This window comes from Corvus kubaryi, unplaced genomic scaffold, assembly GCF_017639235.1.
Source record: "Corvus kubaryi isolate FWS band 111438036 unplaced genomic scaffold, C.kubaryi_AGA036_p1.0 37353, whole genome shotgun sequence".
Lineage (NCBI taxonomy): Eukaryota > Metazoa > Chordata > Aves > Passeriformes > Corvidae > Corvus > Corvus kubaryi.
Genome location: NW_024581115.1, coordinates 1,396,005 through 1,412,146, shown reverse-complemented (window position 1 = coordinate 1,412,146; position 16,142 = coordinate 1,396,005). Strand labels below are relative to the sequence as shown.

The window sequence follows — 16,142 nt, the reverse complement described above, 5'->3', positions numbered from 1 at the left end:
TTCTAAAAATTACAATTATTTAAAAATTTTTAATTGTTTTTTTTGTGAAAGGGAGAAAGGAGCACTTTTTGTCTTGCTGCTCATACAGACTATGCTTTCACACTGATTTCAACACAAAGTGCTTCTTGTGTTACTACAGAGCTTTTGATTAAAAGTGGAGAATTGATCCTTCAGTTTTCAGAGCAGTAATATATTTCTCTACTATTGAATTGAGAGTGGAACTCTAAGACCAGCTGGATCAATGAAGTGGCATAATGATGTAGTAGAACCTTTCTGGTCTTAGAGATTTTGCTGGTTTTAGCCAACAGTGAGCCTAATTTACAATCCTAACATTAACTATTTTATATGTCAGCCAGTCTTAAGTGTGAAAAAATTACCAGGAAAAAAAATTGTAGTTAGGGGTTTGTGAGGAAAGCCTTGTTTCTGTCTCCAAATCTATCTATAATTATGAGCCAGTAAATCAGAGTATGTGGCCTCCTTGTGTCTCTTAAAGGAAATTCCCAATTAAATGTAAGTCTCATGTCATTTATAGCCTGGATTCAAAACCAAGTGGCTTTCTGGTTCCCTCTTTCTCCTGAACACCCTGTCAGCTTTTTCCTTCTAATGAGCCTGGCTGCCTTCCTTCCCTCCTGCACTGCTGCACCTATCCTTTGCAGGTTTCTCATATCTGATGTCATGTAAAAATGCAAGAGATAAAGTTTAAAAATCCCATGTATTAAGATTAGTCTTATATTTTTGCTCATAAGACTAGTTGAGCACCTTCATTATCACCTTTTATTCCTTGAATGTAAGAGAGCTGCTTGGAAGCTTTTTCCATTAGTATTGTGTAGTTTCCTTCTGTACACTGTGGGGAAATAAGTTGGGTTATCTTCTGGATAAAATTTAACTGGAAGATTGTTCCAGTAATGCACTTGGAAGTTCCCATTCTCTAATGGGTTGACTGTGTTGTTCTAGACCAGAGCACTTGTTCTGTGTATTAGTCCAGACTAAAGCTATTACAAAGTACAATCCCCAGTACAAACCTGCTTTTTCTGGGAAGGCACCCTTGGACAGGGCTGGTTTAAGATGTTTTAAGTGGCAGCAGTGCCCATTTGCCACCACTCGAGGTCCTCCCACTTTTATTTTTCTCAGGTACTGTCGTGTGGTGATGAAGTTCAGCTTTGCCCTGCAAACCTCCCAGGGATAAATACTGATTTTCTTGTAGGCATTGAAAGGGTTCCATATAGAGAAGTCAAAGAGAAATAATAAATTATATATAATTATAGCATTGTGTGATTTGTTTTAGGACATGTAAGTGGGCTTTTAATGGACATTTTCTTTTGTTTATACTTGGTGTATTTTCAAGTGTTTCATATGTATTTTTATATATATATTTCTGTTGTTTAAAACCAATATTGGCACTGAGATTCATGGTGATAAGTTTTTTAGAAATAGGCTACCTACAGTACAAGTTGCCATTTAATTTACGGTGTGCATTCCTGCTTGAGCTGAAGTTTAGTGAAAGGAGTTAATGAGTGCATTATTGAGCCCTAATGGCCTGATTAAAAGTAACAATCAAAGTAAACAAAAAAAACCAATTAAAGTCTATGCGTAAGGTCTTCTGACTTCAGTGTAATTTAAGCATTTTTTAAAAATGACTGCTTTCATGAAAAACCGAAGGTTTTAAATGAGGATATAGGTTACCAGTCATGTATTGGGGTATATTTTGTGGTATTCCTATTTTCTACTAATTGCGAATTGCAGAGATTACAGATTAATTAAGACAGGGGTACAAATATTCTGGTTAATAAACATGCTTTGTTAGTACCAATTCATTAAACAGTGCTTGACTCAGTAACTAACAGCGTGAATAAACTCTTAAGATTAGAAATGCTGCTAAACTTGCAGTAAGGTAGTAATTATTTTCTAATATTGGTATGTGACAATTAAAATTCATTAATTGACCTATTTTAGCTTTGAAGTTGTGATATAGCACTATATCTTTGGGGCTTCCTTGAAATCATATGTAAGCTGAAATTGGCACCAAACACAGAAAGGCACTTTTGCGTACCTGAAGTCTTGCCAAGAGCATGAATGTGAAATCTGGAATGATGTCTTCTGTCTTCCTGGAGGAGTTGGACTGGATCCTGTGCTGCCTCAGAGTCCTGGAGTATTCCAGCCTGAATGATCCCTTCTGTACTACAGCTTTTTCTGGGCAGTTCCTGTCAGCTGAAGCACTTAGCTAAACATAGTAAATGGGAGAGCCTGTAAAGATAAGATACTGTTTGTGGTATTCCAAACTCCTGGACTCGGTTCATAGGGCTGAGATACGCTATTCTGCGGTTATTTTCTCTTAACAGGGAAAGAGGGGCTTTGAATGGCTGCTATTTTGGAAGCAGTATGTAATTTATTTCACCCTGCCTGAAAGAAGGATTGGGTTTGTTTCATTAGCTTTTTTTATTTTAATACATAGTAAAGATATTAAAAGTTCTTTTGAAGGATAATTTCAGCATACAATTTTTATAACATTAATCAACAAGCACAGTTGACTTGTAACTACAATTTTCATGTGCTTTAAAAGAATATCTTAGTTCTGGTGGTTTTGGTGGCTGGAATAAAACTTGGATAAAACCTTCTGGCACTCTGAACCTGTACCTTGAAAGTGCTTTTTTACAGATTCAGCTTCTGTCCTCCAGCTTTCAGTTCTTTATTGGTTGTAGTGGCTTCATACCAGATTAGGACAATTGGCCCCATCAAGCATTTATATAAATGAAATATTAGCAGCTGCAGATTCCCTATCTGTTGTCTTAGAATCCTAGATTGGTTTGGATTGGAAAGGACCTTAAAGCTCATCTCATTCTAACCCCTGCCATGGAGAGGGACACCCTCCACTCTCCCAGATTGCTCCAAGCCCCATCCAGCCTGGCCTTGGACACTTTTTTCATACATTTGAGTGGGACAAGAGCTGTCTTGCTGAAGTGGGTGTTACCCATCAGTTCTTCACTGGTGGGGACCCCTTACCTGCACAGGTGAGAGAATCCACTGTGTCCCCACAGTGCCAGCTCCAGTAACTGGAGAACAGTGAAATCTATTCTCCAGTTCCACAAAGGGAATAGTTTCCCTTTGTGCCCCTCTGCTCCAGCAAACAGCTCTGGTGTGTCAGAAGACTTTACTAATTCAGTTTTAGTGTGTATAATTGTTTAATTGTAATGTAAGAAGCCATTGTTCCTTAATTATTCCTTTAGGTCTTTCACCATTGAAATCTGGTCATACTTAGTCTGCTATTACAGAGAAATTAATATTCAACAACTAGGGTTCTTAAAAAACAACAGAGGAGTAAAGGCAGTTCTGGATTATAAGAGTTTAAACCTTTATCTCAAGGAGGTATTCTTTCAAAATGAAGACCTCTCTTTTCATAATAGCAATTTTCTCTTCACTTTTCTCATGTCGGTTTATTTAAATAATTCCTAAGTGTGGGTTTTTAAGACGCCATCCTTTTTCAAGGCCTCTGTGTTCATTCATATTAGTCAAACCTGACATCAGAGCATCCTTTCACTTTTGTCTTTGAGAGTCTTTTTCCCACCTCCAGCCTGCTTCCCAAGGATGCCTTTGGTGCTGAAGGCTCCCAGCTCATCCTCTGTATCAGCAGGGCCCAGCTCTTCTTGATATTGACTCATTTTGTTTCTTACAGTGGCCATAAAGTGTCTTCCCTAGAGGTAGTAATTTTGACCCCTGCTTCTGTAGATTGATAACTTCTTAGGAGTCCCTGTGTTCTCTGAATTGTTTCTAGGAAAAAAGGAGTGCCACGAGCAGCTTGCAGGAGGGGGGATTGTTCTGTTGTGCTTTCAGGGAGTGCGAGCAGTAATGACCCTCACACTGTTCTTAGTGCTGCAGACACACAACTCTGACACCAGCGTGAGGAATAACACACACAGAGCAATAAGCTTGGGATGAGTCTGTGTTTCCAGGTGCAAGTGGTCCTCGTGTAGTTCACCTAGTGCTTCCAAAGGAAAAAAGAAAACCATTCTACTTGCTGTCAAATTAAAGGTCACTTAAATGGATCTCTTACCACTTGTGCCCTGTAACACACCAGTGCCTGTACAGCACCAGTGTCACCTGCCTTCACTAGTGGTGTTGCTGTTCTACATGTGTGGTTACTTCTTCTACTGCTCTATTTTCTGAGAGACCAGGATGTCCCTGGCCATCATCCAAATTGGTTTTATATTGCAAAGATGAGGAAGATGATGTACTGGTTATACGTGACTGATATTAGCTGATTTATGGCCTGGAGTATATTGTTCATTAAGGCTAACAGTGTAGAGGTTAAAAGTCGTGTGAAGCTGAGATTGGTAGATCATTTTACAGAAAGACCATTATCACAAAGTATAGGAAAACCTGACTTGAAGGATATTGATTGTACAGAAAAAATGCTTCTACATGAAGAAAGAATTAAATCTGCATTTGTAAGTTTAACTGACCTCTCTATAAACATTTGTATCATGACACATGTTATATGCAGTTTCTTCCACAAAACAGACAGATCTGGTCATCTAGGTTTTTTAGAAACAGCAGTTTCAAACCTAGCTTCTAGAAGGTTGTTTCCTCCATGTTAAAGAGTCACAGTGTGTTTCTCCTCTACAGCCACCTGTTTTCCCTCTAGTTCCATTCCCAACCAGGATATAATGATAATAATAAGATGTAATAGGTAGACCAGGAATAGAATATTCACCTAAGTATCCTTAACTGAGCACCTTCTACAAAAAGCTTGTAGCTCTGTGAATTTGTGTATTCAAAGCTTATAACTTTAATTATTCAGAAAATTGATATAAGGTGACTTTTCATACAGATTAATTAATAGCTGAGGGCAAAGATGGTTTACTAGTTTTGGTGCCAGTGAGCCTGTATATTTTGTGTGAGCAGTTTGTTTGTTTTATTCCTAGTGTGTAGACCCATCTTTAGTTTGACTTTCTAATTTACTAATCAAAGTTAACTTCAATTAATATTCAGTCCTAAAATGAACTGAGCAATATCTTTCTTGAAAGGACATGTTGCAACATTTAGGGATTACATTAGCTGAATTAAAGCTAACAGTTTCTGATTTTTCTGTTTTCTGTACGTTATTTAGATAAAAGTTTTATCCGACTCTCTTCTAATGTTCTGTGATAATATAGGATATTAGGAGCGTAATAGGAGCAGGAACTAGGCAGAAAAATAGTTTTTATAAAAAGCACTGATTCTGAGAAGAGTGTGGACTGAATACTTGCATTAAAAGTCCATGTACATGATGTGTGAGCTGTGACTAGAGTGTGAATTCAGGCAATAATAATAAAATGAAGTAACATCTCATTAAGGTACTTTTTTGGTATGGAAGCAGTGGGGCAGATCAACAGCATCTGGTGCATTTCAAGGAAACCTTTCATTCACGTAGATTTTCAGTAATTGTAGAACTCGTTGTTTAATTTATTAGGAAAATTGTCTCTGTGCTTACCTGTTTTTCATTTGCACATCATATATTAAAAATTAGCAATTGAGCCCTCTAACCATGAACACTAACAGGTAGCCCTGAGGCCAGCTGCAGTACTTGTGAGCTAAATCTGCTTTTTTGGTAGTTGGAGTTGTAACTTTTCCACTGAATTGTATCATCTGCAGGAAGCCAAGGCAGCTGTGGAGGAGACAAGAGCCCTGCGAAGCAGAATTCACCTTGCAGAGGCTGCACAAAGGCAGGCCCGGGGAATAGAGATGGACTATGAAGAAGTGATTCACCTGTTAGAGGCTGAAATTGGAGAGCTGAAGGCTCAGCTCGCTGAGCATTCTGGCCAAAATAAAGTAAGCAAAGCCTGTCAGAGTTACCATGGTTTCCTTCCTGTTATCATGTATCTTGTTTTCATTTTCTTTTCATCTGCTTTTCTAAAGTAGGTCACTGTTTGTCTTGTATTATTCAATAACTGGGATGATGTGTAGCGAAGGGGGTAATGTGAAGTGCACGAAGCTTCCTTTCACCAGACATCTTTGGGCTGGAAAAACAGGAGCTCCCAGCATATTTGGGTTATAGGTCAGCATATCTCAAGCATTAAGCATGGAATAGTTTCTGGGCTGCAGATACATTGTCTTTAAAGGACTACACCTTGCATATATTTGTATGCTTTTGTACTCATGTGAAAATGGCCTTCAGGTTTATGTTTTTGTTAGGCAAATAACACCCCTGTCCTGTTCTAAAGTAAACTTAGATTTAATTAAAATAATCATTTAAATACTACTAATCCCGCCAAGTTTTTTTTTTAATTGAGCCTTATATTTTAAACCCACATCATCTTCAGTGAGGCTTTTCAGAACAGGCTAAGAAATAAAATATTGGAGGCACTTTAAAATTTTTCCCTGTAACTCCTGACCTGTGTTCTAGACGCGGTTTGAACAAATGTAAACAGGTTGGCATTTTTGAGATTACCTTGTTTTTCTCATGAAAAATGGATGTGCATATGACCTGGTGAAGAAAACCTACTGAAATGTTGCTTTGTTTAATCCTGAGAATTAATTTAATATTTCAAGACATTGGAAGGTAAAGCCAAGCTCTGAGGTAAACAAGCTTGCAGAGAACAGCTTAACCAAGTCCCTGTGGTTCCCAGGGAGGAATTCCTCTCATCCAGTTGTGAGTGATGAGGTGAATCAAACCCTGGAAGTTCTTTCTGAACATTTGGGTGAGATGCCCCATCTTTTATGTCAGGTGTTCTTGCAGCACTGTTTGTTTTCTAGGACTTGTATAAACAGCCAAATTTTAAGAAATTCAGAGGGTGTGGGTTACTTTCCTGGGGGTTTGTTCCAGAGATTGTAGCTTGAATTCCTGAAATTCTGACTGACTACTTCAACACCTGTGTGGAGATTTGAACCTCTGCATTTCTTATCCAAAAGAAGCAGTATCAAGTAGGTACCAACTCCATATTACAGCCTTTTTAGTGTGAAAGATGAGGTCCCTCACCAGCTCTTTCTCCAGAGTGGACAGTGACATTACCAAAACAAAGGTGTTTGAATCAACAGATCCTTTGACATTCAGGGTGATGATGATTCTGCTGCTTTGTACAGTGTATACAAACAAATTATTTGCTTCCAGTAAAGTTAATAAGTGGGTTTGGGTGATTTTTTGATAAGAGTTTTAGAGTAGGTTGTGAGCTTTCAGAATGATCACCTGCAGTGTGATGTAAAAGTTTATTTTTAACTACAGTGCTGTTTTCTGTATTTTGGAGAGATCTTTCTAGATCTTGTGTCCAGCAGACAGCTCAGCTAAACAGACATGCCCAGGTACATGTGAGGACTTCACTCGTGGTTCTCTCACAGGAACAGTGCCAGGCACTCTAATGAAACCCAAAGCCTCCAGGACTGGATCTAACAGGGCTCACATCCTCTGTACTGAAGGAGAGAGGGATGCATAACACTGATCAATAGGTTATACGAGTGCATGCAGAGACATCCTAGGGGGTAATTTCCTCCAAGATGTGCCATAATTACTGTAGTGGCCAGAGGATGCAAGCTAGGGGACTGAGTTTGTTCTGGCTGTTTATGGCACCCTACTGAGGGGTACTGTCACCATCAGGTTGGTATTTTTGATCCATTCATCAGTCGGTTCAAACTCTCTTAATTTTCAGCCCTATCACTGTTGTTGTCTTCCAATTTTAATTTACCTTTCTATCATTTGCCAAAATCTGTTGCAGTTTGGTGCTGATTTTCCAGCTGGTCCGGCATTCCAGTTATGAGTTTTACAGAAATGTAGAGAAGAGTGTGTTAAACATTCCAAACACTCAGTTCATACCATGTCTCTGTGTGATCCATGGGAGAAAATTATTAGAATAAAAGCCATAAAATACCTTTTCCAGGAGAACATTCAAGACTTGAGAAAGAGGGTTACGGTGCTTGACTGCCAGCTGCGGAAATCGGAGTCTGCCAGGAAGACATTTGAGGTGGCCACTGAAAAATTGCTACAATTTGTAGAGGTAACTTTGCCTTTCATTTCTAGCAATATCTTATTTGGAAAAGGTTTGTGTTGATGTCTTTGAGGAATAAACATAGTAAAATGGCTATAAACTAGTTCACAGAGATCCTTTCATTCCTGGAAATATAGATGATGTGTAAGTGTACAGTTCCATCCAGAGGTTTACACAATCTTTGTGTTTTGCTATACTGAACAAATGAAAATGATCAGATAATTTTTTACACCTAAACTCTACCAATTTCTGTGAAACTCCTCAGAAGAAAAAGGCAGAAAAGCTAATATTTGGTAATACTTTGGAATGTTATGAAACAACAACAAAAAAAAGTGATGTTGTTATATTTACTTTGTTTAAGGGGTTATAATATTTTGGTTTTTACTTTTGCGCTTCTAGCTGGGAGACACTAGACTCTTTAATTGACAGTCAAATCCCCCACGCCCAAATAGAACATCAAACTATAAGGTATTAACTTTTTGATGGTGTTGATTTATAAACTGATAACTTCTTGACTATGACCAACAGGTTGTGCATGAAATACTCTCTGATAACTCTACCTCCTCAACAGTTTTAAGGTAATGAAATTGCAATATTAATAATGAAAAACACTGCTATTGTTTCCAAGTCTCCAAAAACTGCCTTGTAGCTATTTTTTTTCCTATGCTTTTGCTGTGTAGTTCTGAGTGTCATTTTATTGAAAGAGAGGGAATGGCATGAATTATGAATTAGGCTTTCAGGATACAGCTTCATTAACAACCTCTGAATTAAATTAAAACAGTTAGTAATTACATAGATATGATTGTCTGGATGTTTCCATAAAGTAATTATAATGTACTAAGGATTAGTTAAAATGCAAGGAACTTTAACAGTGGGTTATAATTTTTTTAATATTTTTTTAGATTCTCCTAGGTGATTTTGCATCACAATGAATCCTGTAGCATATAAATAAATTGATAAAATGTGTATCCATTTACATTTGATTAATTTTCTTGTTTAAAAAGCTCCTGGGAATATTCAAGAAGATTTAAGCAGCCTTTGGTCCTTCAGAATATTGACATGATTGTGCCTGTATATCCCAGATAGCATTCTATTAATATTTATGTAACAGTAAAATTGTTCAGTCTCTTTCCTGCAGTTTTGTTTGGTACAGCTCTCAAGGAAATCAAATGTATTTAAGTGAAGTGAACTGGAACGTTATTTCAAAAAACCTGTGCAGGCTCAGACCAACTAGGATATCATAGATAATCAGTGAGATGCAGTTCCCATTGGCACTGCACACAACAGTGATGTTGTCTGTTTATAAAGTTCATAGAGTATATTTTAGTAGATGGATTTATTATCAAATACTAAGCCAAGGTGACAAGCTGACTAACTAACAGCAGAGAAGAGTTGGGTCCCATGAAGCAGTGTTCCTTCTTAAATGCTGGTATGAAAATTCCATTCAAGTTCCTTTTGTGACACCCACTGAGTCCTTGACACTGCATTTTGAGTTGTGAATGTTATTTGAATTGAACTTTCCAAATAACCTTTGTTGTTCAGCCAGGACTGCTGCTGGGGCAGACTCGCTGATTTGGTAGCATGAATCTTTTTTGTTCATACAGTGAGAACAAAACCACTTTAGAAAAGCAAGTTTACCTTTTTAAAAGGAGCAATTTCCTTTATCATCTTACAAATAAACACTCTTTATTCTCTTAGTGACAGGAGAACATTGTCCACTAAAGCACTTCTGGCACGGCTGGGAAGGGTCGGACCTACTGTCACAGCAGCTCTTGCAGCAGAAGCTGGGGACCTTGCCAAGTCTGTCCGTGCCATTTTGGAAGTAGATTGTGAGTGAATGTGTCCATCTCTGTGTGCTTTGAAATCTGGTATCAGTTTATCAGCCAGGAAGATGGATAATTTCATTTAAAATTGAATGTGAACTGGCAGAATAAATCATTCCTAGCAGAGAAGGACAGAGCAGGTTCAGTGTCAGTTCAGGACACATCTTCATCAAACTATAATTAGAATATGAAGTTATTCCAGAGTACATTTCTTCACAAGAAAACTTAAAGTACAAAATTAATGCAGAAATGAGGAATATGAAGATTACCAGAATCATGTAAAACAAGCAGAATTTCATTACTTTAATGCTCTGGTTTTCATACTGGAATATTTGTAAAATGTTATTCTGCTGGATTTACATGGATATGTATCAAAGTGTTTTAATGAAGATGTTGTTGCTGTAGGGAGTGAATGTAGGCAGCAGTTCTGTTTGGAGATATCTGTGTATGTCCTCAGGTCATGAACAGAAGTCTCTTCCCATTGCTGAAAGTGATGGTAGTTCATGAGAGTTACTTTGATAAACTACATGAGTTGAAAATCTAAGAAACAACTTTGACTTTCTGTAGAATTCCTGGTTAAGATCATTGAAACAATTGTGTATTTGGATGGTATTTTCCTCTAGTTGAGCAGACATGTCAGTTCTAATCCAGCTTAAATGGATTGATTTACAGAAATGGAACAGAAATGGTACATTACAGGAGGTTTTGGAAAGGTGGTTAATTATGGTTCCCATAATTATTGTATCAAAGATTCGAAGAGCTTAGACTATTTAGGAATTAATTTAGAAAGAGACTGAAAAAATGTTTCTTGAGAAAGTAAGATATGAAAAATAGGTTTTTTGACATTCTTATTGAAGCATTTATTTATTATTCACTCTGTGGCAAAGAAAGCACAATAAATTTTGTTCAAAAGTGTCCAGATAAAATTTGTTCAAAAGTGTCCAGAATATTAGAGTTACTGGTGGAGTGAAAAGAATAACAGTGACCAGGAGAGGAGATAATTGATTTTCCACCAGTGACAATGATAGTTCTGTCACACTGAATTGGTTTTATTACACTACACAGGAAATGGTGCAAATAAAACTTTTGGTTCTAAATGCAGCTGAATTCTAACATGTGGTTATGTCAAACATAATAGGTAGAATGCATGTTAGAGAGCTCTGGAGCCACAGCAGGAATCCATTTTATGAACCTGAGAATTAAAAATAGGTCTGCAGAGAAGGATTTAAAGATTGAACGTCATCTTTCTGAGTTCATTCTGATTTGGAGAGCATTACAGATAGATTTGGACTCTGACAAGCTTGGGTATGAGATTAAAGCTTTAAACTTCACTCGTTTTCTCTCTCTCTGTCAAAAAAAAAAATTGTTAAGGCAAAGGAACTATCTAATAGCATTCTGTCTGCAGTGTTCTCTGCCAGCTTCTCACTAGATGTTTCCCACGTGATCTGAAGTTTTCTTGCAGATGGGCTGTCATTGAAAGGGGGCTCTTGTGTATGTGGCATTTCATAAATACCATACATCAAAGAGAAGAGTGTAGTAGAGACTACAGTGCAGACTGAAGGGTTTCCTTTTTCCAGGCAGGTGTCCACAACATAATAATTTGTTACTTAATTCTTAGAGAGAAAACTGGAGTTAATATTTTTGAGGTTGCTCAGTGGATCAGAATGTCTGGCTAGGCAGCCTTTGTGATACATTTTACCTTCTAAATACAACTTTGCTTTCATTATTTGCTTGATACTTGTAAATACGAAGTAAAGGAGCCCCAGCCAAAATTCCTCTTTGATTCACTTACAATACATGTGAAACAAAATCTGGGTGCTAGGACAGAGTTGTAGAGTGTTTTTCCAACAGAAGACTGCTTCCTTTGTAAAAAATCTTCCTTGACAACCAGGTCAAAATGATATATTTATGAATTATCTGCACAAACTATCCCCTTCCTCTCTAATATCCTGACGTTTTGCCTGAGGGAAGAGGCTTGAAGAAGTTCAGGGTATTCCTGAAAATCTTCAAGTACATATTGCCTTGTGATACTGCTGCAGGTCAGCTTTCAGCTCTGCAGGCTGTGGCAGCTCTGTGAAGGCACTTTGGTGATTCTTTAGGCAAAGACTCTGAAAAAAAACAACAGCTCATTTTCCAGGGCTTACTGCTTCAGGATCCTGCAGATCCTGAAATGCAAACAATGAAGTAATAAACAGAATAATCAAGTTTATCCCTTGAAAGAGCCATTCTTCATCTTCTTTAAAGACTGTAAGCTATTTTTAGAAACCAAGCCTTGAGAGACTGTTCTGCTTTGCAGAATGTGAGCATCTCCTGAACACTTGAAATTACTTTCGTCATACAAAGGGTAATAATGCCTCAGTGAAGAACTGCAGCATTTAAAAGTAGCTGCTGCCTGCACTTAGCAGACCATATGGTGCAAATCATGCTAAAAAGAATAGAGAAAGCATTTTCTTCTTTTCTATTAAAAATTTAGAAAAGGAATACACTGGGTACGGGTAATGGCCAAAAGCTGATTAACCCTGGAACATACTTATCTCCTCATCAAAGAGCAGGCAATCAGCATTTTGAAGTGGGCAGTTGTATAACACAGCTTTCAAGTATTTTGGCTGCTGATTTCCTCCCTCTGCCTCTGAAACTTCTGTCCAAAAATACAATCTTGCTGTAGTTGACACAATCCCAACCATCCATATCCAGGAAGTGCTCTGAAGCCAGGTTCTCCACTTGGCAGGAACTCAAGCAGTGAATCTTGAGCTATTTTATCCCATCACGTTGCTTTAATTAGCTCTCAGCCTGGGATCTGACACAAGGCAGTCATGCTGAAGTTCACTCAAATGATCTCCAAATTAATAAAAATTCCAAAAATCCTACTTACCTTACTCATATTGATCTTGCCAGTCACTATGCATTTGATTTTGATGATCCTAAAGGCAGAAATTTTGTTGCCTGGATTTTATATTCATTTTCCTTGAATGCTGACTAGATAAAAGGAGGATGTAAACTGCTGCTGCTCAGCATCCATTAGTGCTTGTTCTCTTGATGGTTAAATTGCTTTTGATTTTTGGACAATGCTTTACATCTTTGGCATTAAAAGCTGAAATATTGGATCTATCCATTTCTTCAGTGTAGGGATTTTTCAGCTATATTGTGTTTAAACGCCAGAACCATTCCATGGCTGGGAAAGTGTCAGTCCCTTTCCATTCTTTTGACAGTGTGGGTGGAACTAAGCTATAAAGCAGAGTAGCAAGGCTTCACAAATAACAATTTTGCTATTTTGAAAAGAGCCAATATTGTTAAGTATTAATATTTCTTTTGTTTGTTGCAGGCCTGGTGTGTTTGTTTATAGAAAAAGTGCTATATACATTTTTGCTATTTTGTTCTTGAATCTTGTATTTTATGAACACAGTAGTGCTGTAACTTTTTACAGGTAATTGGCTGTAGTTCATCAGCCAGAACATGGCCTGTTCCCCTTCCCCTTTTTACCTTATGCCTGTACATCAAAATGTAGCTGTAATTGTGGCATGGACAGGCATGTCTTGGTTAACTTCTGTATGTTTGGCTCCTGATATTAAAGATGCTGTATCTTGTATTTTTAGTATTAGACAAAATTATCTCCTGCAAGGTCCGATTTGTGGGGAGGAGTGTAAATTGAGAGAATACCTCTGACATTCTTTCAGCTGATGAGCTAGAACTGTGCTTTTCCTTCCTCACTGGAAGAGCTGCTTGGGAAGGGGCAGCATAATGATAACTAAAGAGATAACTGTGTATTCATTGTTCTGGCAAGGCCATAAATATTTCAGTGAATTACTGAAATCAGAAATAGAAGAGACCTGATAAATTATACAGAGTATATCCTGAATGCAGCTGTACAGGTCCCTTTTTAATAGTTTTTGCTAGCAAAAGAATTAAAATTAGTGCTGTGTGCTTTAAAGGTAAAAAACTTATGTTTGTCAGCTAAACATTTGCTGAGACAGTACTTCCATAGAAAATACTAATTTGGTGAAATTAATATGTATTATTCCTTTGAAACTTTTAACAACAACAAAAGAGGTGAGTTTTCCCAAAAGAGAATTTATCAACTGTTTTATTCAAAGGAAAATTTCACAGTTTTGCTAGTCCCTGAAGGTCAATTTTTTTCCCCTCCAAACAAAAATACTTAATGGGAAGATAGTTTCATTTTTGTCAAAAGTAGTAATATTAAGTTACTCAATTAACTTTTTGCTGTTGGATCTTATTTGAATTGACATTAAAAAGAAATGATAAATCTCAGAATTACATTAATATTGAGATATGGCCTGGTCATCTGTAGCTCCTTCTACTTGAAGAATTGTGCTGAATTTTGAGCTCCTGGGGACAGCACAGAATCTTTTGGCACAGAATATTGCCACTTTATTCCTCCTGGAATAAATACCAAATGCTGTCAGCTCCTCAGAAGCAATGCTCCAAAATCCTTTGTTCTTTACCAAGGAGATAGGAGGGCCTGTGGCCTTATCTTTGTGGCCTCCATGGCCTCTAAAGACAACATGTTACATACAGCCTCTTCCCTGTGTAGCTGCAGAATCTCTCACTTTGCCTGGAATTTGGAATTCAGTCTCTTGTTTGCTTAGTCTCATCTTGTAAAGTCAGAGCAAGGCAGGACAAGATGGAGCAAGGCAGGAAGAGTTTGGTGCTGCTCTGAGTGCAGCCCTTGGCTCAGGCTCTGTGGAACAGGGGGATTCAGCTCCCAGCTCTGCTCCGTGGAAATCTCTCTGGGCACTGAGATCTGTCTCCCAGCTCAGCCTGTGCTGGGGGCTCTGGGTCCCTGCTCTCAGCCACGTGCTGGGAGTCAGGGACCCTGTGCAGAAACAGTGGCTGCAACTTCACAAACTGGTTTGTCCAAAAATTAAACTTAATTCACCAAGAAATTTTAATACTGTTTTTATTAAATTGCGGAGTGCCCACGTTACTTTTCTGATCTGTAAACTTTGCTGGTGCAACTCAGGAATAGAGTTTGGGAATTGAAATAAAACTTGGAAATTTTCCTTTTACATCTTCAACGATGTAAACTGAGAATAACCCCGACTTAATTTTAATTTTTCCAATACACAACATCAAATATACACAAGATGGGAAGTGGATCTGTTTCACACTATATTACAGACCTTGTTAAATTTTTGCCTTATTTTGAAAATGGGAATGTTTCATTAAAAAAATTGATAGCTTTTCTGCAACTCTATAGATACATTGCAAATCAGATCACAGTAAGAAACCTGAAGGTGAACAACTTATGTACTTGCAGAAAAATTAAATTTCAAAGTTGCATAACAGTGAAAATGGTTTCTGTAATCCTCAGGAAAAAAATCCCATCATATTTAATACAGTTTTACAAGGATGCAGTCAAGAATTTGAAAGCTTTTTCTACATAACTGTTTACTTGCATCAAGACTTTTAATTTCCTGGAAATCATTTAAATTTCCAATTTTGCTTGCATGGTAAATAAGAATGAAGAGTTGTAACTCTGACAGTGTTCATAGAACTGTAATTTCAAAAAGAAAATCTGTCCAAGAATTTGAATATGTTTCATTGCAATGGAAAATAAGTGTTCCACTTAAGAAGTGTAATACTGTACAGTATTGAAAATAACTCCGATATAAATGAAATTGAGTGTGCATAAAAACTAATTTGAAAAGGGAGCACTAGACCTGTGAGACAAGTCCATTCTCTCTCCAGTCTGTAAATCTGATACAAACTGCTTTATTGACATGATTCCTACACCTTGATTAAAATTATTACCCCAATTAAAAAAAAAAAAAATTGAGTCATGAAGCAGCTGACTTGCTTGTTCATAGGTAAGAATGACAAAAACTCAAGGATTTAACAAAAGTCTTCTGGATTTATTATTAATGGTTTTTTCTGATTAAGTGTCTTACTGATAGGAAATCTTGAAAGCAGCTTTTTTTCTTCCCAGATAGTAATCTACAATTACTAGAATCTATTATTACACTAGAGATGCTATTCCCCAGCATTCTTGGGTAACTGTCAGGTTTATTAGTGACTTGTAAAAATACTTCGTTTCTGGTTTATCATTACTGTGTGTGATGTTTATGCAGTGACTTTTCATTGAGCAAAAATGCCTGGACTATGGAACAGTGTCAGGGAGCACCTTTGCACTGTCTGACCTGGAAATCTTCATTAGGAAAGGGAGTGGCTGATGAGGAAGCACAGGCTGGAGCACAGAGACAGCCATAGGCTCCTGTACGGTTTTCTGAGAACATTTTACTGGGTTGGGTTTCTTGCCTTTTTTTATTGTAATTGCTGCAGTTAAGTACTGTAGGTCTGATGCAAAGTTTCAGTGCTGTGTGCTGGATCCACATTAATTTTTTAATGCATG

At 37.5% G+C, this 16,142-nt stretch overlaps 1 protein-coding gene across 7 annotated transcripts in view; it reads left to right on the top strand.

Annotated features, from left to right (window-relative positions):
• Positions 1-16,142, top strand: part of STXBP4 (syntaxin binding protein 4) — an 80,935-nt gene that overhangs the window by 25,396 nt on the left and 39,397 nt on the right. For all 7 annotated transcript variants that reach the window (XR_006016716.1, XM_042032377.1, XM_042032372.1 and 4 more), the window contains 4 exons: positions 5,629-5,805; positions 7,845-7,961; positions 8,481-8,530; positions 9,651-9,781. Coding sequence is in view for 6 of the 7 variants with exons in the window: in XM_042032377.1 (XP_041888311.1) it covers positions 5,629-5,805; positions 7,845-7,961; positions 8,481-8,530; positions 9,651-9,781 (475 nt within the window). In the remaining variant the exon portion in view is untranslated. The remainder of the gene's footprint in view (positions 1-5,628; positions 5,806-7,844; positions 7,962-8,480; positions 8,531-9,650; positions 9,782-16,142) is intronic.